Below are 26,515 nucleotides of genomic sequence, written 5' to 3' on the forward strand. Positions count from 1 at the left end.
CATTTTGGTAGCCAAAACTGCTGAAATAGCTTACAAGGTACACCTATAGAAGAAACAATGTCTGCTCAGTATTCATCTTCAACACTTAAAAAATGAAAATGGATTTGTTTCAGAATGGAGAGATTCTTCTCTCTTGAACTTAGGATCCATTATTCCTTTGTTTGACTTCTCATTTTAATTCGTTTGCTTAAAGGCAGTCGATGTAGCAGACGTCTTTGCAGATTGGTCAATAAAGGGAAGGTAGAAGGAAAAAGGACTAATAAGATTTTAGTAGGTGTATGCAAGGTAAGGCTTTTAAGGGGTACAGAGGAGGTTCTTTGCCTCCAAGTCTCTGTCTTGTTGATTTTTGTCTTCCTGTGATGTGCCTGACTTGACTTGTCAGTAACTTGTCTTCTCCACTCTGATGCAGTTTCATTTGTTCAGCTTCTTAATAGCACCTAGCTCTTTCATACTTCTCCCTGCAAACTGAGAATATAAGGTGAATAGCTGTAGCTTTCTACTCCAAATAAATGGAAGAAACTACAAAGATTCTGTATTTAATTATTTTATTGTTAATGATATAATGCCTGGAAGCTCTAAAAATGTCCCAGAAAAATATATCAGAAAAATCTCTTCTGAGTTAATAGAACATATTAGCCTTGGCCAGTGGTGGGGTACGCTAGATCTGTATCATTCCTGACTGGTGTTTGTCTTACTGATTTCAGATTCCACAGCCATTACTTTTGGTGCTTCATCATCTTTACTACCCATTTCTGATGTAGAAGTACTTCGAAAAAGAAATATTTCTAATTCGAATTTTTCAAAATTTCTCAAATACAAGTTGCTGCTTTAACTGGGAAATCAGGAAATTAACCTGACTTGGCTGGTTTCATTAAGCAAGGCATGTGATGTTACACATAACCAAGTAATAGTGACAGTTTAAATGGCTTTGACGTTACTGATCTAAATGTTTTCAGAAGCAGGAAGATAATTCTCAGAGAGACTTGCTGAAATAGGATCTGAGTGTCTGGAGGTCTGGCATATCTGGCGTATCTAGAAACCTTTTCAAGGTTTCTCTTTGTAGTCTTGTGGGAGGCAAAAGTGCCAAAACTTGGTCCCAAGTGTACACCGTAGGCATGACATGTACGAGGATGTCAGTGTACTTTGAAATATTTGGTTAGTGATTCTGCCTTCTATTTGTTTGGTGTTTTTTTTTTTAAATTGTTGTTGTTGTTTGGTGGTGTGGGTTTTTTTTTGTTTTGTTTTTTTTTTTTTTTTATTTTTAAATTTAAGATGTTCGTGTAAAGTTAAGAGGAAGCTGTGAATGCCGTTGTGTATCTGTGGAGATATATTCTGATTTTTTAAAAGGGGATATTAGTTTATGCAGGCAGAAGCACAAGTTGGTTTAATCTCTTCTTCAGGTTCTCGTGTTTTCAATGCATCATACTTTTGAGAAACCACCTTGTTCTTTTGTTTTTTCAATTCATAAATGTGAATTTGATAGGCTTCACTGTCACTTTGGCAACCATGAGCAATTTATTCCTTTCAGTTGTGGTAGGAACAGAGTTGAGACAGTTATTAGGTATTTCTTGGGGGTTGATCTTCTGTCCTAGCCATATGTGGGTATTATGCTACTTACGCTAAAATAAAGGTGTTGCCTGTTAAACTGATCTTTGCAAAACTGCTATGGAGCAATGGATTAACGTGGGCATGGTTAACAATTTAGCTTGCATTCTGTTGCTTTACTGAGACAAGAAGCCATTTTATACTTTATTTCTTTGTTGTAATGTGCTTCTAGAGAAGTTGCATGTGCTGCCTTCTCCATGCAATTGTTCCACCTGTAAATTATGGTCCTAGGATTATCTTTCTCATACATAAATATCGGTTTCTTGGCTCTGTAGTCGTTACTGATAAACAAAATGGCAGTAACAACTGCTCTCTTAAACTTCTGGTTCATTAAACAAAAATGAAGAAAAACTTTGAGGTGCAAAAAACAAGCCAGGGAAGTATCAAAAAGACTATACAAGATAGGTTAGGAGCTACCGTATCAGGTAGCTCCTCCATAATCCAGGGCAGCATGAACCTTTAGGCCTGGATTCTCACATGGAAACAAATGGGAATTAACACGAGGTTTTGGGTTTAAAAAACCTTCCTTATAATGTCACCATTTGGCTCACCCTACAAGCACAGAGGGTAGGGTAAGATTGTTTGAGGTATGTTGCATTGTCCCATTAGAGAGTCTCTCATTTTCCATGGACTTCAGCTGTTAAATTTGAGTGGTTATGGGTAACACTTGTCCTGGCTAAAAATGGTTGCTGGAGAATCTTTCATAGCTCAAAAATTTTCTTGGTTGATACATTATTATTATGTTTTCACTAGGTTCATTTTGCTCCTTACATACTTTCAGAAGTCCTCCTTGTTGCCCTTGGCATTCCTTGCCAGATTCAGTTCAGTTTAGTGGAAGTTGTACAAGACAAGACTGAGAGCAAGGAAATGTTTAGACGTCATACCTCCTGTGTCTTTAGACATAAGATGTTTGTACAGATGGCTGTCATTTTCTGTGTTTGTCTAGCACCAATGTGTTGTGATTAATGAAAAAATACAGAGGATACAGTAAGATGATATAGAGAATTTGCAGATAGAACTATTGCTATTGCATCTTGAAATACATTTTAGAGAGAACATGTCAGAGTAATTTCCTGCACAAACAGTGCTAGTCTCAGTATTAATGTAGGCAGGTGCTGATGCAGCGAATATCTCCACAGTACTGTTTGACATAACCCGTCCATTGCTTTGAGTTGCTTTTTCTTTTTTATTAATTTTTTTTCCCTTGACAGTATTTGATCTGTATTCATTAAATATCTGTTAAACTATTAAACTGCCCTCCACTTGTTAGGGCAAAATATGTTCTAATACTTTCCTGAGTTAAGACGTGTTGGTGTTATTCCACGCTCTGGTGACACAGAGTGGGAGATACTGTGCAATTTTGCCTTTTTGGTGTTTGCTTCCTTCCTGACACTACCAACTGCTGTAATTTATGACAACTGGATGTCTTTTGCCACTGAATTCTGCTGTTCTTCAAGCAGGCTTAGCAGGAACACTTCTGAAGGAAGTGGCAGAGGGTGATGGCTACAGTTATGTGAGTTTTATTATGGAGGAGTGGAAAAGGTAAGGGAGAGGAAAGGAAGCAAGTACCTGTCAACACCTTGACTGGTGATTGCTGGGATTAAAAAGTGGTTTTGAACAGCATCTTTGGCGCAAGAAAGTGTGTGGATATGTATTTGACTTTATGCATAGGTGTTTCAAATTCTTTCGGTTGCTGTTCTGAAAATAAGCAATTTTAGATAATTTTTCTCTGATATGGACTGGAAAGAGTTGTTCTAGAAATCAATATGTAGGATGCAACATGAATCTCTGAATTTTGTCTGCTGCTTTCAGACTGTTTGGCTTGGTTTTTTGCAGTTCTTCATAGGCTAATTCCATGAAGTCGCCTTTTATTTTAATTGAATATGGAAAAGATCCTGTGGTTGGGAAACTAAGAATTGTATTTATCTGTGTAGTATTCATGCAGATATTACTTCAAGGGATAATGGTTATGATTACTGAGTGTGTTCAAATGTATCAGTAATTTGTATGGTTTGAGATGGAGCATATTTTAAAAAATAATAATCCCCACATGGTAGGGAATTCCCAAGGGTTTACTGGAAGTCAGAAAGGACTGACCTTTGCTCTAGGTTTAGAAAAGAACAGTGGCATCATGCCAAACTTGTACTGCTGCATTTTCTACCCATGTTCAAAAGGACTGCTGTCCTACTGGAAAGTATTTTTTTAAAGTTCTGGTCTATCATAAAAATAAGCAAAGCATTAAGTATTTCTTATTGATTCTTAGCTTGTTCTCTTACTGCTGCCGTCCCAGTTTTAGCCTTTAAATGTCATGATTTACAATGCTGTCAAGGTTTTTTGTTTCCCATTGTCATGCCTTTGCGTGCAGTGTTATTATTTTTAAATCTCAATCATTTAAGAATTTTTACCCTTAAACAAATGTTTTGGTTTGTTGAAGATCTTGTGTTTACAGACTATGTAAGGATGTTTTTTCTTCAACTTCTTCAGTCAGTCAAGAGCAGGGTGGGTTTTTGCAAGACTGTAAATATTCCCAGATGATAAACTACTACTGCTCCGAAGCCAGAGCAGCTGTAACTCTTCTGTGTGTGGTGCTTCATCCAAACATTTTCTAGGCATGAGCCTAGAAACACTTGGCATAAGCAGCTTAAGAGAAGTAAGCACAGATAAGTGGAAGGATGTGAGTTTTTTCCTGGTGTTCCTAACACAAGGGTCTCCAGGATCTCTGAGTCTGGTCTCTAGCTTCCCCTGCATCAGATAACTGTACAGGCCCTTTCTAGGGTTTATTATGCTTCATCTTAATTATGTGTTTTCATGCAGCATGTATGTTGCTTGTGGAGGTAAAATATTGTTACTAACTCTCCTCGTGTTCCAATTTTGTAGCTCACCGAAAGCTCATCTACAGTTCTTGCTTACAAGTAAAGAGACAATTTTAGGTTTGGTTTTATTTTGTTTGAGGAGTGGAGCTAGCTCATTTACAACTAATAAATTCTCTGAAGGATTACCCTTTGGGACCCTTCATAGGCATGTTTTCTGTCTGGTTTCTCACCAGAGAGTATGAACTGAGATGAATCTTGGGAGTATAGACTTTGCCATGTTGACTGGACCTTAAATACGAATTTGGGGGTGAGAAGAGGTGTGTATGTGTATGTGTCTGTGGGTGACTCTGGGACGGTTGAAGAATCTGTGACCTGACCAGCTCTGCTGGTAAGGATACTAGCGAGAAGGTAGCCTTAACTCCTTAGGGTTTCAATCTCAGGAGGTGTGTTATTGAGGAAAAAAGAAGTAATAAATAGGGTGTTAGCTGACTTGGCAGAATTGAGATCCCAAAGTTCTCACTCAAGTGTTTGATTTGCTGTGCTGGAAATTCTCCTGGGCCCTGTCAGCAGCAAAGGCTGCCTCACAGCATTACTTAAGCATTCAAATGGAAGTAATTATGTTTTCATGATTTCTAAATTAGTTCAGCAAAATTATCTATAACTTTCACAAGGGAAATGCTTTTTATGTCAACAAAATTTTTATATGTTAGGTAAAAATTTGTGTAGCTGTCCCTTGCCTTCAGCTAGCTTCCATTAAGTATTTCTTTTGTAACAGGATATTATTTTCATGTTTATATTAATTTTTAGTTTCTTGGTAATGAAAAATGTTGCTTTAATATTTTAAAATGCCTTTAAAACTGCAAAAATATTGGATAGAACTAGAAGCTTGTCAGTGAATAGGATTCTTCAGTGTTTTATCTTATGTATAACTGGTCTTGTTTATGGCTTTTTGTCTGCAGAAAGTTATTTTACTACAAAACACACTTGTTTCTAAGTGCTGTTTAATCTTAACCAATTCTAGTATAAATATTACGTTCCAGTGTATTTGGGTTCACCCGAGTATGCTTTTACAAAAATTAAACTGAATCAGTGAAGGAGATGTGCATGAAGTAGAAAAAATAAAATGTTTTCTTTTTATATTCTTATGGAAGACTTTAAGGGTTTATATCTGGTGAAAATTATAACTGTGCTGCTTCTTTTGGTTCTAAGTAATTATTAATTTGTTTTATTCACAAGTTGAGTAGAAATTGTGGGAGGTGCCAAAAATAAAATAAAATTATTATGCGTATTGGAATAGTGAGGAAAGAGCAGAAAGTTTCCCGTAATTCTGGGCTCTACTTGAAGTTTTTTTGTTTGTTTGTAACAGGTTTTGGTGGTGGTAGTGTTGGTTTTGTTGTTGTTGTTGTTTTCGTTTTGCAATTTATCACACACGTGATACCTTCTGTTTGCTTACAGCTCTCTAATACACCTTTCCACCAAGCACTGGAATTGATCTATTTATAAGTTTGATTTCAGATAATTAAACTAGTGGAAGCCCTCCTGTAGCTGAACAGAAATGTGCTGCAAGTTGAATGCTCTGTGGAAATTACAAGATCTTTTTTTTTTTTTTTTCCTATTTCCATGTCAAATTCCTTTTCAGCCCTCTAATGACGTGTATTTGAGCCTAGCAGGAAAAAATAGTCAGTAAAACACTACATTTCTGTTGTAACTAAACCTGTTAATACTCACTTTTATTTAACTGATGTATGGATGTTTGCCTCATGTATATGATGGTCTGAGAAGGACTGCTGTCAAAACTGTAGGAGATTCTCGCCGCCTTCAGTACTGCGAGTAGCCAGAACTAGTCAAGCAGAGGAAGGGCAAGGAAGGTCTCAAAGTGTACTGCAAATACCCTGCTTGGTGAACGTGGTGTATAATTTACAGGAAAACAGTTTTTACAAAACGTAGGGAGAATTATGTTCAAGGGTAGGCTTTGGGCTACAGGGTTGTCCTACCTCTTTCCTGGTGGTATTTTGTATTTAATTGACTAGGTATGCTTTGGGAATGCTTATTCTGATCAGTGCCTCAAATGAGCTAATAATGAGCATACCTAAATTTTTGGATATTGAAAAGAGTTAAAAACTCAGTGAGGCCAGTCCTTAAGACACATATTTTGTATATCCCTGCAAGTGCAGGCTTAGTCTTCATGGTGATCCAATGTTAGGGCTGTGTAGGAATGTGAAGGTTTGAGTATTTCTTAAGCATTAAACTTCAGCAATTAAATCCCTTTAGGGGTCTCTACTATAATAATTACTACTTTTTCCATTGCATTCAAATAATGTTGAACTATTTAAGTTGTTCACAAATATTTATTTCTGGAATAATATTAGGTGAAGGGTGACCGGCATCGTTTGCATTTTAGAGCTGGGATACAAAAACAAAGTGTATGCTACTGTGCAGTGCCTGACAAAACAACTAGATTCCCCCCCCCCCCCCTTTTTTTTTTTTTCCGCTGTATGTTGCACATCATACATTTAATTTTCAACCTTTGAGTCCTTTAGAGGTGTCAGCAAGCATACAGGTAAGGGTGATCTGATCGATACAGGTTAGTTAGGTTTCCGAAAGGCTTTTGAGCGTATCCCTCTACAAAAGCTTGTAGTGAACATAAGCTGCCATTCTATGAGAAAGATGCTTCCACAGATAGCTAATTGTTTAAGACGAAAAGGAGAAGGTACGAATAAATTGTCAGTATGCCCAGAAGTAGTCACCAAGGCATCATATAGAGATTTGTGCCTTTCAGCACGTTCATACAGGGCCAGAGAACAGTGCAAAGACAGAAGGTTATAGGTAAAAGCTACTTTGGAATAGAAAAGACAATATGTGATTGTGCGGACCTGTAGAAGGACCATCACATAGCACCAACTGTGAGTGACTGGGCAGTAAGATGGCAGGCATGTTTTAGTGTAGATAAAGAGATATAAAAAAAATGCATACTGCATAAAATATTAATTTCACACACACAGCGATGGATTCAGAGCTTGCCCTTGTCATTCTGCAGCAAGATCGTGGAGTTCATAAAAATGTCAGTTTAGAGTGTTGTGATGGTCAAAAAAAGAAAAAAAAAGGCAAAAAAAGCAAATGAAGTGTTAAGAATGGTTAAAGAAGTTCAGTAGAAATTAGATAATGATATAATGCTGTTGCATAAATTATGACTCACCCACATCTTGATTACTGTGTGCCAGCTCTGCCCTTGTTATCTTCAAAGAATGTAACAGTTAGAGCTTTAGCGGATGAGAAGGATAATCAAAGAGAAGGGAATGGTTTCTATATGAGATTGACAGAATAATCTGGGACTCTTCAAATTTGAGACAGAATTACTTAGGGACATAAAATAGAGATCTATAAAGTTGTGAATAATATAGCAGGATGATTAGGAGCAATTTGTCACTGATTTGGGTCATTAAAGGAAGCCAGTTACAAAACAGACACATGGAAATGGCTCCTAATATTGTCAGTAGTAAAACCATGGATTTTCCCAAATGATACTGTGTTCACTAAAAGCTTGCATGGTTTTAGGGGGGTAAATGGACAAATATATGGACAAGAGATGCATTAGGGATGGCTAAATATGTAGGAGCATGTTCCGTTCAGGGAGTTCTGACACTGTATCTTCATTTGCATCTGAATGCAGGCACTTTATAAACAAGAACATGCCATTTTATTTGGAGAAGTAAGTAACTGTTTGAGTATCACCTTGGAACTGTGTAGAAAATTCAGGGATCAAATCTAATTCCCTTGAGTAGCATTTGAATTACCTGAGCTATTCAGCATTTCCCATTTTCATTCATTGTGGTGATGCTGGTACAAAGGAGACAGGATAGTTGTCTCCACAGCCCTGCTCTGTGCAAGCCCGATTCATCCCCCCAAAACAATGTCTCCTCTCCATTAAAGAAAGTGAGCATCTCTCAGAAGTGCACTAGGTGAGCATGCAATTAAATTGTAATAAATGGAAGGACATTCATTGTTGCACAGGCAACTAACGTTTTCTGGCTAGAGTGATAATCTGAATTATTTTTCAGCTAAAATGGAAGTGTTTATTTAAGCCGTTCTTTCTAGGACCGTAAACTCAACAGCAGTGCAGACTAACTGCAGGATTCACTCCTAAAGCACTGGTGCCTTATTAGGATAAACCTTCTCAGGTGAAAGGAATATCTCAACAGTCTGGTTTTCCTCAAGTAGTGTGTGTGTATGTCGGGAAAAGAACTACCTCAGGTTCTGGTCTGACTTGTCAGCATCTTAAATTGCTGTTTTCACCAATATACGCAAGTGCCTTTTTCCATTTCCTGTTTTAAATGTGAACAGATATTATGAAAATAAAGCCTGATAAGAATTTTTTAACTCAGCTGTTTAAGAGGTAAGCTCTTACTTACCTCATAAACATTACTCCCTATAACGTTTTGTAGGCTGCTTGTATTTCTGTTTCTGCTTTTTGTTTTGTTGTGTCGGGTTTTTTTTTCCTTCTCATGTATCTCCATGTCTTAATCTCACTCTTTCCTGTGAACTTCTCTTTTTTGATAGCTTCCTAATCTTGGAGGGTGGGGATTCATTAAATTAATCTCAAAGATGTAGAAAAAGCCAAGTAAATAGTTCCCAGCTCGGTCCCAGAAAAGGTAACTTTCTCTCCTCTGCCCACAATGTAGGAAGGCATCAACAGACAGGGGAAGGACACACTTACATGAGGCCAAGCTTCCCTAGAAACTGGATCTAAATTACTTCCAAATGAATTAATAACAAGCCAGTTTAGAGCAAGGAGTAAATTTAGTCCAATTTTTAACACTGAGGATCAAAATTCTTAACTAGACTTTGAGAGACAAAGTGCTTTCAGAGTTTGTGTATGCTGTATTACAATTGTATTGTGTTGTAAAGAAATTGGTCTGTCAGAAGGGCTTTAAATATTATATGTATTTCTTACTGAGTTGTCTTCTACACTATATAACCATTAAAAAAAAAAAAGACTAATCCAAATTATTAAAGTATTGAAGATATTCATGTTGATGTTCCTTACAAGGAACAAGTGCCAGCTCTCTGAAGATGCCAGAGGAGCTTGTGGACAGTATCAAATAGTGCTCTGATCAGAGAGGTCATTGGACAAGGGAGTGAGAGTAGGATCCAGTCACTAAATTCCTTTCCGTCAAGCTGCTGTTGGCCAAGGCAGGAGGAAGGGGCAGAGAATTAAGTGGTTTATGCAACTTCATTGCATTGGGGTGCAAATACAATCAAAAGAAAAAAAAAAGTAAGTGGAGAGAAGTGTAGCCAGAACCTCAGCAAGAACTTTCGGAGAAGTTGGAAGAGGGATTATAGCCTGGTGCTGTCAAAGTATATGTGCCCCACAGGCTTCCTTTTTGGGCAGTCAAAGCAAAAGTCCCAAAGTTGTGGGACCCTGTGAACCACGTCATGAACCGCTGATATAGAGCAGCTGACTTGCTATAAGCCTGCCTTGCACAGAAGACCCCAACAGATACTTATTTTGGGGAATCATGACAGCAAGTTTCTACCATATCAGTCTTTATTGGTGTGCTTTCCTCTTTCATATCTTCCTTTTAGTTTAGACATTCGTGCTTCATCCTTTATATTTTTCCTCCTAATTATTTGACTTTCACCATATTCTACTTTTTTTTTTTGTCCATAAAAGGAAGCATGAATCTTGACAATAAATTCGTTCTGGTCAGTTGGTCTTGTTCTGCTACATTTGTAGCAAAAGACAGCTCTGTGCTCTGGAGCAGTCCAAGAGCAATTCTTTGTTGTTACTGCCTGTTTGCGGTGGGACAAGTAGTTAGATGTGAAGACAATCTCATCTTTTCCTTCATGCACAGCAATTTCCCCATTGCCTTGCAAGAATGAAGAATGAAGTTAACGACTACTACATAAATCTCATGCTACAGCTGTTCTTTTCATTGCCACTGGGGAGTGCTGCACTATTTCTGTGCTGCTGCATATTTTCCTGTGCAATTACGCTGCAGAAGGTTACAGGAGACTGTGGACTATACTGTGACCCCCGACAAGAATATAAATTTTGTTAAAATTGGTCGATCAGTTGTGTGCTGTGATGTCGAACCTGTCTGAAAGTAAAGGCATTTTTTTCAGAACTGAATCATGTTTATACATTTAGCGAGTGAAAGCAGTATGCCGTTAATTGAGGGAATAAACTTGCTTTTCTGGTGTGCCATAAGCAGCAAATCCAAAGCAAGTCATGTATATGAATGGTATGGAACTGTAATACCTTGAGTAATAAATATTCCATTCAGTCGTCAAACCTTGTAGGAACTTCAACTAAATGAAAAAGGCAATGTGTCTTATATCTACACGTTTGCCACTGTGGGAATTCTGTAGAAATGGCTGTTGTAAACATTTTTTCTTTCATTTTGACAGGTAATATTTGAAGCTGAAGTCTCAGATGGGAGAAATGGCTACATTGCCATTGATGACATCCAGGTTCTGAGTTACCCTTGTGGTAAGTAATGATTAAAAGGTGCATTTTTCTCTGTCTTTTCAGGACGTATTTGATATTGCTGTAGACTGCTGAGTTTTCATCATTTGATCACTGAAGTTCTTCATACTTTCAATAGTATTTTTGTTCAGCTTCCAGGTGAAAATGTAGTGTTGCAATAGTGATTTACCTGGGCAAGAACTTTGTCTGCCAGAAGTAAAGTGTGCCGGGATACAAAAGCAGAAATTCTTCAGTGTCTTTTTAGCCATACCATAGTTGGTGTGTAGAATCAAAATGGGTTTTAATTTTAATGTGTATACTCACTGATTAAAGAAAACTGAATTGGCAGATACATGTAGGAGGTTTATAGTCAGAATTTGTGTCATCGCCGCCCCCCTCCCCCCCTCCCCCCCCCTACAACAGATTTAAAAAAAAAAACACACCAAACCAGCCAAACAACCCTTCTGGCTGCTGAGCTACTGAAGGATTGGGTTTTGTTGTTTTGTTTTTGTGGACAGACTTTGGGCACTTCTGTTTGCCTTTCCCTGCTTAATCCTGGGGAAAGATTACACATGTGCAAACACGAGCTGCAATAAGGGAAATATTCTACAAATAAAAAGTTGTGAGGAAGAAATTACTACTGTGCATTTCTGTCACTTGTGATCACATTTTTTGGTAATTTGGTTCTGTTCAACTCTTCTGCTCTTCCCCTAGACATCCCCTTTCTAAAATGTGATTGCATTGTAATGTACCTCATGGCTAATAATTTAATTGCTTTCTGAAATGGTCAAGATGCAACAACTCCCTCACCCAAATTTGCAAAATGATGCCAAATAAGAAAATTGCAATGGCACCCTCACATTTTGCATTCTTCTACTCCAAACCTGTTATGACCATAGCTCTTGGCCTACCAAGCTTGCAGGGTATTTGAGTGAGTTACCTCTTTATATTTCAGCCAGCCCAGCTATCTAATGTTTGTAGTCAGCAAAGCTCTACTCAGGTTCAGAACCCGGCTTTCATTTTTTTCTTCTGGCTCTTTTTTTCATTTGTGTTTTTTTTTAAGTGCCAAAATAAAAGGTGCTTGGTTACAGCCATGATGGCAGATTATCAGCATGATACAGTATTCAGATAAGCTCTTTTTTGTTATTGATGTTTAAGCCCTGTTTGTTCCAATTTGCTGGTTTTTTCCTGTGGGTTTTTTTTTTAAGTAAGCACAAAGGAATAACAGTTCAGCTACCGTTTTTGTTACAAGTCCTTGAGAAAGGGATGCGTGAGAGCTGTGTAGCATACCCATTCCTCAAATGTGTCTGTCGGCTTTCTTACATCTAATAAATCCTTCAGGTGGTTGTGCCAGTGAGCTTTCCTAGGGGCTTTGTCAGGGTGGGAAATAGATCTGTCAGCTCCTGAAATACTATATTCAGTGGCACAAATGATTTCATTTAGTAGAACAACAGAGCTCTGAGTTACATTGCAAATAATCTGAATAGTATCTCTCTCTTTGCCTAAGCAGTATCCTGCTAATTGGGTTTTCTCAGTATGATGGGTTTCATACAATCGGAAGTCTGGGATAATTTTTGTAAAGTGCTGCTGACAGTTTGGCATTTGATCTCCATCTCTTGGCTTTGATTTTTAAGAGACTTTAATATAACTCATGTATACGTAAAGTTAGTAGAATCACCAGGGGAGAGCAGAAAGGACTGAAGCACTCTTTCTTCTTGAACAGAGATGAAACAAATAATTTTCTCTCTTCTGTTTCTGTTTTTCAGCCAAAGGTTGTTACAATATGCATCTTCAGGGAGACAGTAATGTTGCTGGCACCTTTTTTAACACTAAGTGTGATTTGTAACTTTTGTTTTCCCCTCTGCAGATAAATCTCCACATTTCTTGAGGCTGGGGGACGTAGAGGTCAATGCAGGGCAGAATGCTACATTTCAATGCATTGCTACGGGGAGGGATGCAGTGAATAACAAGTTATGGCTCCAGGTAAGGCCATCTAATGCAAGTCTATTTGGCTAGAGGACAAGCTGCTTTCTGGAGGTGAAATATTTAACTTCCTAAGCCTTTTTTTCTTCTGCTTGTAAAATATTTAGTTTAAATACAATTTTATCTCTGTTAAATGGAGAAACTTGTAATCAGTTTTGTAATGTTAAAAAGCTTGGATTAAAAATTAGAACTACTGGTGTGGACAGTGGAGGTCTGTGGACAGTTGGCCTTTAAGGCATTGTGGACCTTCTCTTGTTGTAAATCAATTCTTCTGTATCAAAATTTATTATCATTAAATGCAGATAATTGGCATTTGGGATCTAGTAAAACACAGGAGTAACAGAGCTGTCATAAATTTTGAGGATTATTTTATGATATAATTTACAATAAATTTTTGTCCAAGTGGTGGCTGGAGGGATGTGGCTGTACTTCTGTGCGCATGTCAGATTTACTCAGCAGCGTATTTAATGGGACGACATAAAAGGACTGTTGCATGCCCTTTTTTTCTGTCTCCATAATAGGAGGGACTTCAGCTTCTACCTGTGTGTAACTGTGAGTAGTATGTATGTTAAAATATGAGAGATGACTAAAACCAGAAGATAACTCTTCTCTCTAAAAAAACGTGAAAAAGAAGAAACAAACACCATCTCCCCAAAACAAAACTGCTTTGCTTTGTGGCGTGGGGCTGGGGTTACTTACAGTTAAGACCACCAGTTTAGAAGAAGTATGGCAAAGTTTCACAGCTGCTTGTTAAAAAATTAAATTTTGCCACTTAAGTGATTTTTTTTTTAATCCTTATTTAGTTGTATGTGTACCTTTATGCTTATGCTTTAGTTTAAAGCTTAAGCACCAACGCTTCTTTAGAATGGTTTCTAAATACGCCCTTTAAAACTTTAAAATGTGTATTTCTGTATATGTTCAGAACTGTATATACCTTTGGGGAAACATTGTACTTTGAAATGAACTATAATCAGTTACTTCAATCTGTTTGATTTCTTTTGAATAGAGAGCGGAGCTGACAAACCTTGAGTAACAGTTACGTATAGGCACGTGATAAAATTCTAAAGAGAATTTTTTAGTTTTTATTAAATAGAATGAGATTAGAAAAAATCAGATATGCAAAATCTATTACTGGGCAAATACACAACATTAAAAAAGGAACACAAGTCTAGCAGTAACTGCATTGCATTCAGTAAAAAGGTATCATAGCAGTAGGAATGATTTGTACTCTATGTCTTTGACTAGTAACTTGTTTAAATTGAGCAAACGTATAATGCACTCATTGAGGAAGAGGAGTTTGATTTCAGAGACTTGCCAAACAGAGCACACAAAGGACACAAAATTAATTTGAGCTGGGTTTTGCTATATAAAAGGTAGGACTATAGCAATAGGAGCATACCAGCAAACCTGGGAAGCACCACCTTCGGTTGATCAGGGGTCAGAAAGGCTTGATGGAGACAGCCAGCTGGAAATCTCTTCCCTATCGCTCAGTCTTTGGAGTCAGATAACTGTGACAGATTATCCTTTCTAACTTTCACTCCCCTGAGAAGCCTGGTTAGCAGCCAAAGCAATGCAGAAAACGTATGTTTTGTCCCTTTTGTCCCTCCATATACTTAAAGGGTGGTTTGTTTTGGTTTGTTGTTTTGGGTTGGGTTTTTTTTGACTGCTGTTTTGGTTTTGGTGGTGTGTGCCTCTGTGTGTGTGTGTGTCTGCGTAGATGTGGTAATTTCTCCCAGTTCGAAAGATAAGGTGCCTTTGTAGTTATAACTCTGCTTGCCTGTGCTTATGAAGTGCTTTGATACCTTGCTACTAAAATGATATACTTGAACTTCTGTTCCCCTTCTTGTTTTCTCTTAAACAGTACCAATTTTTCACAAATTTAAAGGTGACCCATTATTTTTCTTCCTCCCTCATCATTACACCTCTCCATCCTACTTGCCCAACATAAGCGTTGGATCAGCAATGTTCCCTCTCTGAATTCTCTTCCTTCAGCTAATAGGGAATTCACTCCTTTTCCTTAAACCCTGGGGTGGATATGTATGGGCCTTGTGGGGATCTGGAATGTGACTTGGAAAAGGTTCACTTTAACCTTTGACCAAACCAGAGATTCATAAAGCCTGAATATCCAGCAAGGAAGAACTGGCAGATCAAATCAAATGCCTAAGTAATTGTTTTTGAGAGCCCTAAGCTGAAACATTCCAGGAATGTGTTTTTCTCATAACAAGAAAGGCCACTGGAAAAAAAAAAAGTGCAAAAATGAAAAATGAAGGGGAGGGAGTGGTGGGGGAGAAGACACTTTCCAAGTACACTGTGTTAGAGAAAAATAGCTTTTGGTTATGTCCTTATTGAAAAACAAAAGGTATTTCTTTGGGGGGGGGGGGGGGAGGGGAAGAAAATGCAGGAAACGACTTGCTATTAAAACACGTTCTTTGATAAGTAAAGATCCCAGGTGCAATCTGGGAAGCTAAGGCTTTTTGTATCTGAAATGACCTAAGATCTAGTTTGCTTGCATTGAATAGAGATGTGCAAGCACAGATCTTGTTACAGACTCTACCAGTGCTCTCTGGCTCTCCCAGCCCCCTGTTTCAGAGAGAGGCTATAGTAAATTTGGCAGCAGGAGAAAGAAAAAATAGCAACCGCTCTGCTCTGTGTTCAGAGTTCTGTTGTCCCTGGGTGCAGTCCCACAGCTGCTTCAGCCAGGCTCAGTCCGAGCTGCCGCAGTCTCGGCTTTGCCCTCCTCATGCCTCTCTGCACTGATGCTGGAGCTTTTGGAGCTTGCCAGTAAGTCAGTTCAGGGAAGTGATTCGACTGAAAAATATTTTGGGCCAAATTGGGTTTTTGTTGTTCTTGGGGGTGGGGAAGACTATTTATTTTGTTTTTTTAATTATTTTAAAAATTTTTTAGCATCATTCATGTCTGAATTACCTATCGAAATAGTGCCAGCAGGTGGAAAAAGATGGGGATGCTGGTTAGAAGCAAGGAAGGAGGAAGCATTATAACAACATGAACTGAAGTAAAAGTGGATCTCAGTAGTGTACCTCATTTTAGTGTCCTGTGTAAAATTTTGGGTTTTTTTTAATTTTTTTTTAGTTATTGGGGAAAAAGTATCTGGATCATATACTAGATAATCTGTGAATATGCACATTTCTGTGCTTATGTTTTTCTCAGTTTATATATAATTAAGTGCACATAGCTTTGTGTGTCTGAAAATAAAAATGGATAAAAATAGGCACAGCATTTCAAGGCACTGTTTCCTGTGTGTTACTGCTGTAGTGACAGTCTTTTCATCAACTCCATTTTCTATAAATGGGCATCTTGTAAACATTTCAGGCAAATAGGAATTAACATTGAACTGAACTTCTCCTGACTCATGGCGTCTTGTTTTTTTGTTTTTAGATTGTATCTGGTCTCTTGTCCCCTTTCGTACCCCTTCCCTCCCACCCTGCACATTGCAGCCCCACTGGACAAAGATCTGGGACGGTCAGAGCTCTGGGATTGAAAGATAAGCAGCAAAGATAACAGATGTCTTTAAAAGTCACAGCTACATTAATATGAAACAAATATTTGCACAGATAAAGAGATTTAACTGGTTGAACGAGATCTGAAACTCACCTTCAGTGACAGTGTGAATAGTAGGTGTGGGTGCGGGACAAAATGCAGCTCTCAGATATTTTTTTGCTCTTCAACTTTTCAACCTACTGTAGTATCAAATCTGTTACAGTTGTGAGCTGAATTAGCTCCAATTAGTAGCAAATTCTGAAAGAGTTTCAAAGGCCATAGTTTTTGTTTAAAGTGAGCATTGATGTTGTTTCTGAAATACATTCAGTATTCCCGAGTTTAGAATCTGTAAGACTAAAATTTCGACTGTAACATGTCACCCACCAATAGCTGTAGTTTGGTGCCACTGTACATGCTGAGGCAGTTGGGTCGTGTGATAGGAGTTCCAAACCCAAGGGGTAACCTAGCCTTTCCACCTGTTATGCTTTGGTATGCTCTGTCTTATAAGCGTCAGGAGATAGCAGAAGTTCTTGTGGAAAAATTCTTTCCTGTAGGAGGTGAACATAAGTGTGCGTGTGTGTGTAATCTTAAAAGATTGAATATAGCATGTATAGACATCATAACTTACCAGTTGCCTACTGCTGCTGATTTTTTTTTCCTGAAGCCTATGAATTTTCTTTCTTTGAAAAGACATTTAAAGAATAAGGGTTCTTTCATTTATCAAAGTTTGCATCTTGCTGCTTTGTTCACATTGATTTGCTGAATTAGTATTTATAGGGCCACCTTTTTATTCTATTTCCCCCCTCCCTGAGAAATGCCATGCATTCCAGTGGAGTTATGTCAATAAATAACCTTGCAAACAAGAGTCACTTCTGCACATTAATCCTATGCTCAGGGTGGATAAGTGTTAAGTATTAAATATTTGAAAAAATAGCGTGTACAGGGCATTCTAAACATGAAAATGCAGGGGTGGGGTGGGATGTAATATGGGGCTGTTTGCCCATTGGGTTGGGAGATTTCTGCATGGAGAAAGCTTCTGGGGTTTTAAGCTTTGTTTCTTTACTGAGACAGTGCAGAAATAGAATCGGCTGAATAGAATAAATAACATTTGGGTACACAAAGACTCCGGAAAGCAGCGTACGTGTTGTCCAGCATTTGTTCTGTGGATCTAATTGGGATATCAGAGCAATAGGGTTTTTTGCATAAACGGGCTGTGTTTAACGGCTGGGAACAATTGTGGTTCCCAGAAGCCCAATATGATTTTCAGTGTCTTATCGATGTCCAGTTTAACTGGACACTCGCACAGTGCGGAGAATAGAGCTTTTTGCTAGAACATCTGTTAAACCATATGTCTTGGCACCTGGTTCAGATGGCGATAACTGCGGCACTAATGAGTCCATCCATCATTGCTGAGCTTTGCATTAACATAGCATTGGATTAGGGAAAGCGGCTTGTTCTGGCTGCTTTGCAGTCGGATGTGTTTTGCTACGGTCTGCGGTGATACCATTTGCTTTGGTGAATCTGAAATTCAAAGGGGGTACTGCATGCGTTTAAAAGTTTAATACGTGCCTGGTAATCCTGTGCAGATTGCCATCAGAGCGGCGGTGAGCGGGCCAATCTGTCGGCAAAAGCTGTGGGTGCTGGCTAACCGCCGCTCCACTTGGGCTGCCAAGGCTGGCACGGCAGCCCCGCTCTCGCCCGTGGAGAGGCTCATCAGCGTTAATGCGGTCTGATGCAGCCCCTCTCTCCGCCAGAGGAAAATGCCATTCCTTGTGGAATAACAGATAATTAAAGCAATTGCCTCAGAGTAATAATTGAAAAAGTGAAATTAAAAAGCATTATGGAAAATAAAATGCAAATTGCTGTAGAAACAATGGAGTTGGGCTGACCTCGCAGTGGTACCGTTGCTTGAGGATGAATGAGTGTCTGCATGGTTGTCTGTTTGGGCTCAAACAACTGGCCATAACCCACTCCCTTTCTTGAGGAAACTGCCATAATCCTTAACGCCCTGTTCGCCAGCACCTTGGGTTTTGGTGCTAGTTGCCACAGAATGTGATTTGGTATTTAGCATTTGTTTTTCTTGCTAGATACTGTGTATGCGTGCTATTTAACAAGTCTTTGGAGTGGGCATATACAGACGGTATCCTGTGATGATGCATTTGGGCACATCATTGTGCAGGACCAATATAGTACTTCAGGAACTTAGACTGGAGAATTTGTACAAGAACCCATGCCTCTAGTAGGGGATTGAGGGACACAACATTGACTGTTTTGTTTTGTTTTTTGAAAGGACAGTATTTTCTCTCAGAGAAAAGTGGTTGTGCCGTGTAATTCCTCTCTACCCACTCTATCCAGAAGGTGAAGGCAAAGATTAGTATTTGACAGGAGGGTTTGAAAACAGGCTGTGGGCCTTTGGGGTAAACTGTTTAGCCATAGTCAAGTGTTCAGAGGCTTGCTCACCTGTGATAGGAGCGTCATGTCCAATTTAATTTTTTTCATGTAGTTTGCATGCATTTACTTCTTTGAATTTTTCTAATGTAACTTTGCATTTTGAGATCCCATTGTATTTTCATACACTTAATTAACTTAAGGTACTGTTTCTTTAGTTTGATGATGAAACATCTGCTGCTACAGTACACCTGCCTGTTTGCTATTTTCATAACATCTGAATAATGTCTTTTGCTGGTTTGCACAGATTTTATGACCCCTGAAAGTTAAGGGGAAGTGAGTACACTCTGATTGTTAGAGAGCCTTGTTGCTTTGCTTTTTCTTTCTGGGGCCTAAAGGAAGTTCAGAGGAGGTGCCTTGTCAGCACCCGCAGGGCTTCAGCTGTGTTACTGTGATAGAGATTTTTGGTGCCCTTTTTGCTACTAGTTAACTGTCAAATTTGGTGCTTTCTGCTGTTAAACTGAAATAAGTCAGTCAGGCCCGCTCGCCCTGAGAAGGAGTCAAAGCCAGGATGTTGTGGAGGCTGTGGGAGGAGAGAGGACTGATCCCTCTGGGTTTGCTCCCCTCCTCAGGTGGCAGGAGAGGTGGGTGAACCTCTGAAGAGCCTCTGGGGAGACAGCAGAGTTTTGGATCATCACTGTCATCTGCCCAAAACAAGCGCTGATTTGTTAACAGTAAATATTACTGTCTGTTGATACTAAAGCTTTTTTTTCTCAGCCAGTAAAATGCCACTCAAGTCTTACATCATCTTACCTCTATCGTGATTACTGACAGTGGCCAAGCAGCGTATAAGGTCCTTTTTTGTTGCACTTAAGGCTTGCATAGAAACTTCACTTCCCTCATTTTTCTCATCGTCGGTTGCTTGTACTTATAGAAAAGATGTTCTTGAAAGCAAGCAACAGAATAGGGAAGCATAGAGGACAGGAATAATCTTTTGCAGTCACTTGTCTATTTTACCTGCACTTTCACCTCATCATATTTATGTTCTGTGATAGATGTTCTGGTTTTCCAAACATTTTTTTTTTCAAAGATGTGTGAAAAGCTGCCATGAAGTGATATATCAAGCTACTTGTAAATAACTTGAATTGTAGTTTATTCTGTATCACACACTGCTGACACAGTTATAAAGAATATTCACCAATGAAAAATACAGTATTCATAACTTCATATATGATATTCTTCTAATTTGTTTGTTTTACAAACGTTTTTTTCTCCACCCGCCTGCCTCTTCACTCTGTATTCGCCTTTGATGCTATGTCATTTAATTCTGAATGAACCATTATCGCTTTTTCCCTCCCCAATTTATTGGCTTCTTGGATAAATACGGCAGTTCTCCCTAGATGCCCAGTCACATTAGGTTTCAGCAACATGAGATACTGTAATCCTCCTGGTTTTAATTTAATTCTGCCCCAGTTAACTAAGTCCTCCAGCCCGTGTAGCTACCAGTCATTCACTTTACAGGGCAGCCTTTGGGATTGTCATCCCTGTAGGTCTTCCCTAGGGATGCTGCTGCTCCCGCGGCGGCTGGAGCATCAGGTGCTTGGGGGGCCGTGCTGCTGCCATGCCCCATGCCCACGGTGGTGCTGGGGGCAGCTCAGTGACCACCTGTAACACCGGCGCCACCTTCTCCTCCTGCCGTTCTGTAGTTTATACCTAGACCAGCTGTGGTGGAAGTTTGGTCACTTTTGTGTAGTCCTGGTGGTATTTCCTCAGCCAGCCAGTGGCTTCAACCCATATAAATCAGACACCTGAAATTAAGATAGTGTTTATAAAAACATATGTTGTTAGAAATTCCTGGACCGTTGAGTCCCGTGAGTCTTGTCTGTTAACACGTGCATTCAGGTTCATCTCTTCCTCAGCGGTGTGGTGTGCGGTAGGTAGCCTAACACCCCAGGCCCTAGGTACCTCAGATAGCTGCAGCATTTAATGAATTGTGGAAGAATAAGAGCAGCTGGTATACTTGGCTGCTTTTAGAGAAGGGTAAAATTGTCTGCTGAGAAGTGTTTGAGGAACAGTCTTGTGTCATGATGGTCTTCAGTAGTGGGTTTTTTTGCAGATTTTTTTCCTTTGTTGTCTTATAACTAATCAGATTTTTTTTGTTTAAAGCTGCAGGATAAATACTCTAGGTCAGCATGCTCTGCTCAAGGTGATATAGGACTTTAATCACTGTGTCGAGAATTTGTTTTTCTGTGAATTATGGTGGTTTTGGTTTTGTTTGTTTTTTTTTTTTTAAGTCAACAACACTGCATTCAAGAACTATAGCTTTCTGAAAAGCTTCTTTTTTTGTTTTTTAATATAATTTGTGTGTTTTTTTTTGTGGCATGTGTTAGATTATGTTCAAAATAAGAGTAAGAGAGTGTCTTTTTAATTTGTCTAGTGGAACGTCCAGGGACACTGTAGCATGAATTTTGCTATTGTGCCTCCGGTGGATTTTACTATAATAAAATAAATCAGGATTGCCACCTCTGAAGGGCCAGATGGCTCTCAATTAGATTATTTAATGAGAATCCTTGCTATTTTTGGTAGGAGGTTCAGTTCAACGTGAGAGAAATTGAGCTACTTCAAAGCGCACAAGTTTTTGAGTAACAGCAGTGCATGTAACCAAGACGTTTAAAATAATCATGCATTATTCTGTATTGCAGTGCAGCATGTGGGATAAAACTTGGCTTGTCACATTTATTCAAGATCTTTAGTATATGTTTGCATGGGAAAAGCTGTGTGGCCTTTCCTGCTAATAAATGAAGGTGTAGTTCATTGGAAAGTAGAATCTTAGTTTAGTTTGCCATGCATGCAGAGAGACCAGCAAGTTAAAGCAAGTTGTATTAACTTCCTACTAAAAAAAGTTTAACTCCCAACTGCATGCTTTCTCTTAAAAATCAAACAAAAGAAATTGCTACTCCACCTTCTTGTATTCTAAGAAGATGATAGGATTATGTAGGTATATTATTTAAGCTATAGTTTCAGATCATGTTCTGCTTGAAAAAAATTATTTCTTAGACCTGAATCATGTATTTGTAAATTAAATTGGGAAAAAATCCTACTTGTTCAGTCATTTGCTTTCTTGTGGGTGGGGAAAATATTAAAATTTTATTTATAATTTCTTGCAATAAATAGATGTTATGCTTTATTATGCTTCTAGTATGTTTAATAAGTTTTAAAGTCCCAAGAATATATTGAGACATTTGTGTAAAAGAATAAAATAAAAACAATAATAAGTATTTTAGAAAAATAGATTGTTCTCCATTTGGAAATTGTGTCCTAAATGCTGTAAAAGCATATACGGTTTGTGCCGAAAAGTGCCAGTCAGCTACATGTTAGTAAAACTTAAAACGTGTAGTTGTGTTGTTTATTCCCCTCACGTTGTTTTATTTTTTAAAACATCTTTTGGCAGAGATCGTATGTTATCGCTGGCATTTAAACTATCCCCATTCAACTGTTTTCCCTCTTGCAAAAAATGACATTTCTGCCTTTACACAATGAGTAAAACCAAGACCGTTTTGGAGCACGTAATTCACAAATTCCCTTTTCCTCAGGGCAGCAGAGGTGTAATTCCCAGCGCTTCTGGGGGCATCCTTGTAGCCTCTCTGCTGTCTGGTGAAGTTCTGATTGCACCTTCGGGGACCAAGTTGCTTAGACAGACTCTCAGCTTGTGCCCTGCTCCCTGCACAGTTCCCGCCCTCTCCTCCGCTTCCTGTGGCTGTACAGTAAATCGGATCATGAGCTAATCCTTTTGGTGATGATAATATATGGGGAGGGAATACGTTTTCCAGAAAGGTATTTTCCTTATTCCAGGTCAGTTTTCTGTATTAGCACAGGAATGAAAGTGGGGAGGGAGCAATTGAATGCCAGCTGAAGTGGGTGCTGCTGCGTGAGTAACGTGTGTCACTGCAGCTGAAGTGTTGATGACATCTGATCTCTGTAGGCATCCCGGCCTCCAGCCGAGAGCTCGAGAAGGCAACCAGAGTTGACTGTATTTGTTAGCGATGGAGCGGACTTATTTTAAGGTGTTTACACTAAGGAAGGGATGGAGATGTGTAAGGTTGAGCTGCCCAGGCTGATAAAAATCACTGGTATTTAAAAAAAAAAAAAAGAGTTCAGGAAAATTTAGAAGGAACATCATTTAAACAAAAAAGTAAAACCTGCTACTTTTCAACCTGAGAAGTTGAGAGAGAAACAAATTTGTATTAGAAAATTAAAAATGCACCTAAATGCTACCAATTAAATAAGTTGTTGGGGTTTAGATGCTTCTGGTTTCATTCAGGCTCTGGAAGATCCACTAAAATTTCACTTCATGTTTATTAAATGATTGGTTTCTTTCATGAAACAGAAAAGATAAATTTAAGGCTAATTGTTAATTTGCCTATGATTGTTTTTTAAGCTGTGTACACTTTACTGTTGACTTTGATTAAAATATAGATGATCTCATTTCATTGCCTGAAAAAAATATTAATAAAATCAGGTTCCTGTCAAATTAAAAATAACGTTGAGTCATACAGACTTACTTATGGTTGTAAGTTTAAATGCCTGAAATGCCAGAATTAAAGGAGGTTTTTCCATGTGCTTATATTTCTTTTTATCAAGTGTTTATAGAGCATAGCTGTTTGTGAAGCCCCGAGTTATTTTCACAAAAGGAGGAGGACTGCCTGGTGGTGACCTCTCCTAAATGAGCAATTCAGGGTTATCAAATCAGACAGCAAGGGACTGGAGGAACCAAGGATCGCACAGGGTACAGCCATTACCTATTAGTATAACTCCACATTAATTTTAAATTGAATTTTTAAAACCTAATTGAGCAGCATTTTCAAGCTCTGTTCAGTGTGAGCAGGACATAAATTGAAACAGTATGTACCAGGAACCCTCTAATAAGCAGAGAGCACTGCTGCCTTTCTTTCCTCTGCTTTAAAATCAGTAGTAATGCCCTGACATTAAAAAGAAGAATTTAATTAAGAGATTGTGGCAGTGCATCTGAACTCTGACTGGCTAATGGCTTACCGGTGTAAGGGATACGCACTGAAATGAATGCAGGGTATTTTCTTTAACATTCATTTTTAAGTGAGAACTCTTTTCTGTTTGAACTTTTTATGATTTTAATGATGGAAAAATATTTTAATGGATAAGCTGTACATGAAGATAGTCTTTGAAGATGTAATTGTGCATTTGGATTCCCAAGAAACAAATCCTAATACAGAGAAATTTGAGGAACTACTCTAAGCCTTGTAAGATGAAGCAGTAGGAAATTACTGATGTAAATAGAAAATAAAATCCTAGGTTTTGTTGTTGGAGTAGAACTGTAAAGCTTGTTAAATTTCATTTTGATTAATTGCTCTGAAAGTGCATTAATATTTCATTTTAAGTAGGAGCCCAATTCACTTTGTTTCTCTAACATGAAACTTACAGACCAGCTTAAGTAAGCAAGTTCTGAGCTTTGGAGGGTAAATTATTCTACACAGCAAGTTTGGATGTGTGTCTCTGCAGCAGACTGAGTGCTTGGCATTCAGATTTAACGCACTGGACATACTGAAATGTGTCCTTAATTATAGAAAACTCTGATACTTATTTTTCCCTTTATAGGAGAGCAAGAAAGACTGCATTACATGGGTTACTTGTCAAGTCTGCATTCATATAATTTTAAAAAATTTGCCTTCTCTTTATTATATGCTGCTTGGTCATTTTAACAATTATATGGCAAGTTTGTGTTTAGTGGGGGAGCTTGACTTCCTTTTGCTGGCTGATTGTGGTGTGGCGATGAGATCATGGGGGAGGGCACAGGCAAGCATGAGAGGAAGAAAGTACCATGAACTTATTTTGGTTACTTCAAGGCACTAGATCAAAATTTTGTATTAAGTTATGATTCCAGAGAGTTGAAACTGAGGGAGGGGGAAAGTAGCTTGAAAATTCTGCTTTCGGATTTAGTTTTTGCTATCAGGAGAAGCCAGCTAACTGGAGGGGGAGGTGCACCTCCCACAAAATAATTTTACTGTAGCTTGAGCAATACTGAAATAAAGTCTTTAACATCACCCCTCATTTGTGTGATATTGGAATTTAATAATTTCCTTGATCCCTGATGTTCAATATGGCCTTTCATTTGTAGGAGTCTTTGCAGGCCTCAGCGAACTTCCTCAATTATTCTTAATAGGAGGCAGATATTTGCAGAGCTGAGGAGGGAGCAGGTGTCTGCTGCAGGGTGACTTGGCTGCACAGTGGTAGATCCAGGTTTCCATGCGCTCAACCTCCATTGCTTTGGCCCTGTGAACACCCTGTCGGATAACCGCCAAAAGCCTGCTTATCCCATGGATGCTATGGGATGGTGACTGTTCTAGGGAGAAGCAGTGAGAGTACCTTTTGGAAGTGTCTCATGTGCCATCTTCTTTTGGACATCTGGCTTCACTCTCTATCTCACTGTACTTTCTGGCTTGGTCCTGCAGGCTGAGCTTACCCCTGGGTAGCAGCTCCCAGCTGTTTTTGGTGTAATGGTGGTGGTGGCTGGGGTTGAAAAAACTGGGTGGTATCTTCATGAAATGAGGAAGACACACACCAGTAAACCTGCCTTTGATAAAGGTGATGGTATGGTCTTTCTAGTGGGATACCAGTGACCAAAATCTGCCAGGTTGGTAGAAATGAAGGTTTTCACTCAAGGCTTGCAGTGAAACATGGGATGGGTGCTTTAACTGCTGAAGAAAGATGGCAGAAGCTAAAATTAATCTGTTGTTTAAACATATTTATAGTTAAAATGAATACTTGTTTCGGTGAGTTTGAACCAGTGCTGAACCCCTGGCTGATCTACCACAGAACTGTTTAGAGAGTGACTAACCCATGCTAAGACCATGAAGGGTAGAAGTGAAATAGTGTTTGAGTATTCTGAAGTACTCCTGGCTGTGACAGGAGGCCGGCTAATATACACATGCAGCATTAACTCATTTCCTTTTTCTCCCCTTTTCTTTTTTGCCACAGGTTTTCAGATTATTAAATTTGTGGCTTAGCAGTGCCACTTCATGTGTTAGACAGAAAGCTTGGAGTTTAAGACCTCAATGAAGTTTCTCATTCCAGGGGTTGATTAGAGCTAAAAATGTCCATGGAGGTCACATTTCGCTATGTATTGAGCAGAGCAGGCAATGCAGTTACAAGGAAATGATATCTTTCTGATGACTGAGTAAAGCTGAGTGCTCAGAAGCTGTATCCTGGTCAGGGAATAACATTCAGTTGATCCATGGGAGAAAGCAGGAACATCATTTGTTCACTTGATGCATGTTTCTGGTTTTGTTGAGTGTTTCGGTTTTGGAGTTTTTTGGTGGACTTTTTTACTTTGTTTTGTGGTTTGTTTGTTTGTTTTTTTTTTTAATGCTAACTTGTGGTGGAGGGTCTGTTCTTTGCTTAAAATCAAAATTGAGCATTTAATATGAATGAGAGTAAGGAAAAGGGGTCACACAAGAGCTTAAACTCTTTCTACCTTACTGACCTCTCACTCTGCCCCACAGCTATGGACACATGAAATTTTTCAGTGATTTGTGGTAGCTATGATTTTTTTAGAACTCTCTAAGTTCCTTCCTTTAAATGAGATCTACATCATTCCTCTTTCAGCAGTTTCCTTCCCTCCCCTTTTTATTTCAGCTAGCTCAGGTGGATAGGTGGTGCTTAGTATAATAAAGGTACAATGTTAGAAGGTATTGAATTTGGGCAGATAAAAGGGAACACTGAAAAGGAA

General features: G+C 38.7%; 1 protein-coding gene across 6 annotated transcripts in view; it reads left to right on the forward strand.

Annotated features, from left to right (window-relative positions):
• Nucleotides 1–26,515, forward strand: part of PTPRK (protein tyrosine phosphatase receptor type K) — a 414,239-nt gene that overhangs the window by 176,929 nt on the left and 210,795 nt on the right. For all 6 annotated transcript variants that reach the window (XM_064447325.1, XM_064447319.1, XM_064447321.1 and 3 more), the window contains exons 4-5: nt 10,827–10,908; nt 12,752–12,867. In XM_064447325.1, the coding sequence (XP_064303395.1) occupies nt 10,827–10,908; nt 12,752–12,867 (198 nt within the window). The remainder of the gene's footprint in view (nt 1–10,826; nt 10,909–12,751; nt 12,868–26,515) is intronic.

This window comes from Phalacrocorax carbo, chromosome 3 (genome assembly GCF_963921805.1).
Source record: "Phalacrocorax carbo chromosome 3, bPhaCar2.1, whole genome shotgun sequence".
Lineage (NCBI taxonomy): Eukaryota > Metazoa > Chordata > Aves > Suliformes > Phalacrocoracidae > Phalacrocorax > Phalacrocorax carbo.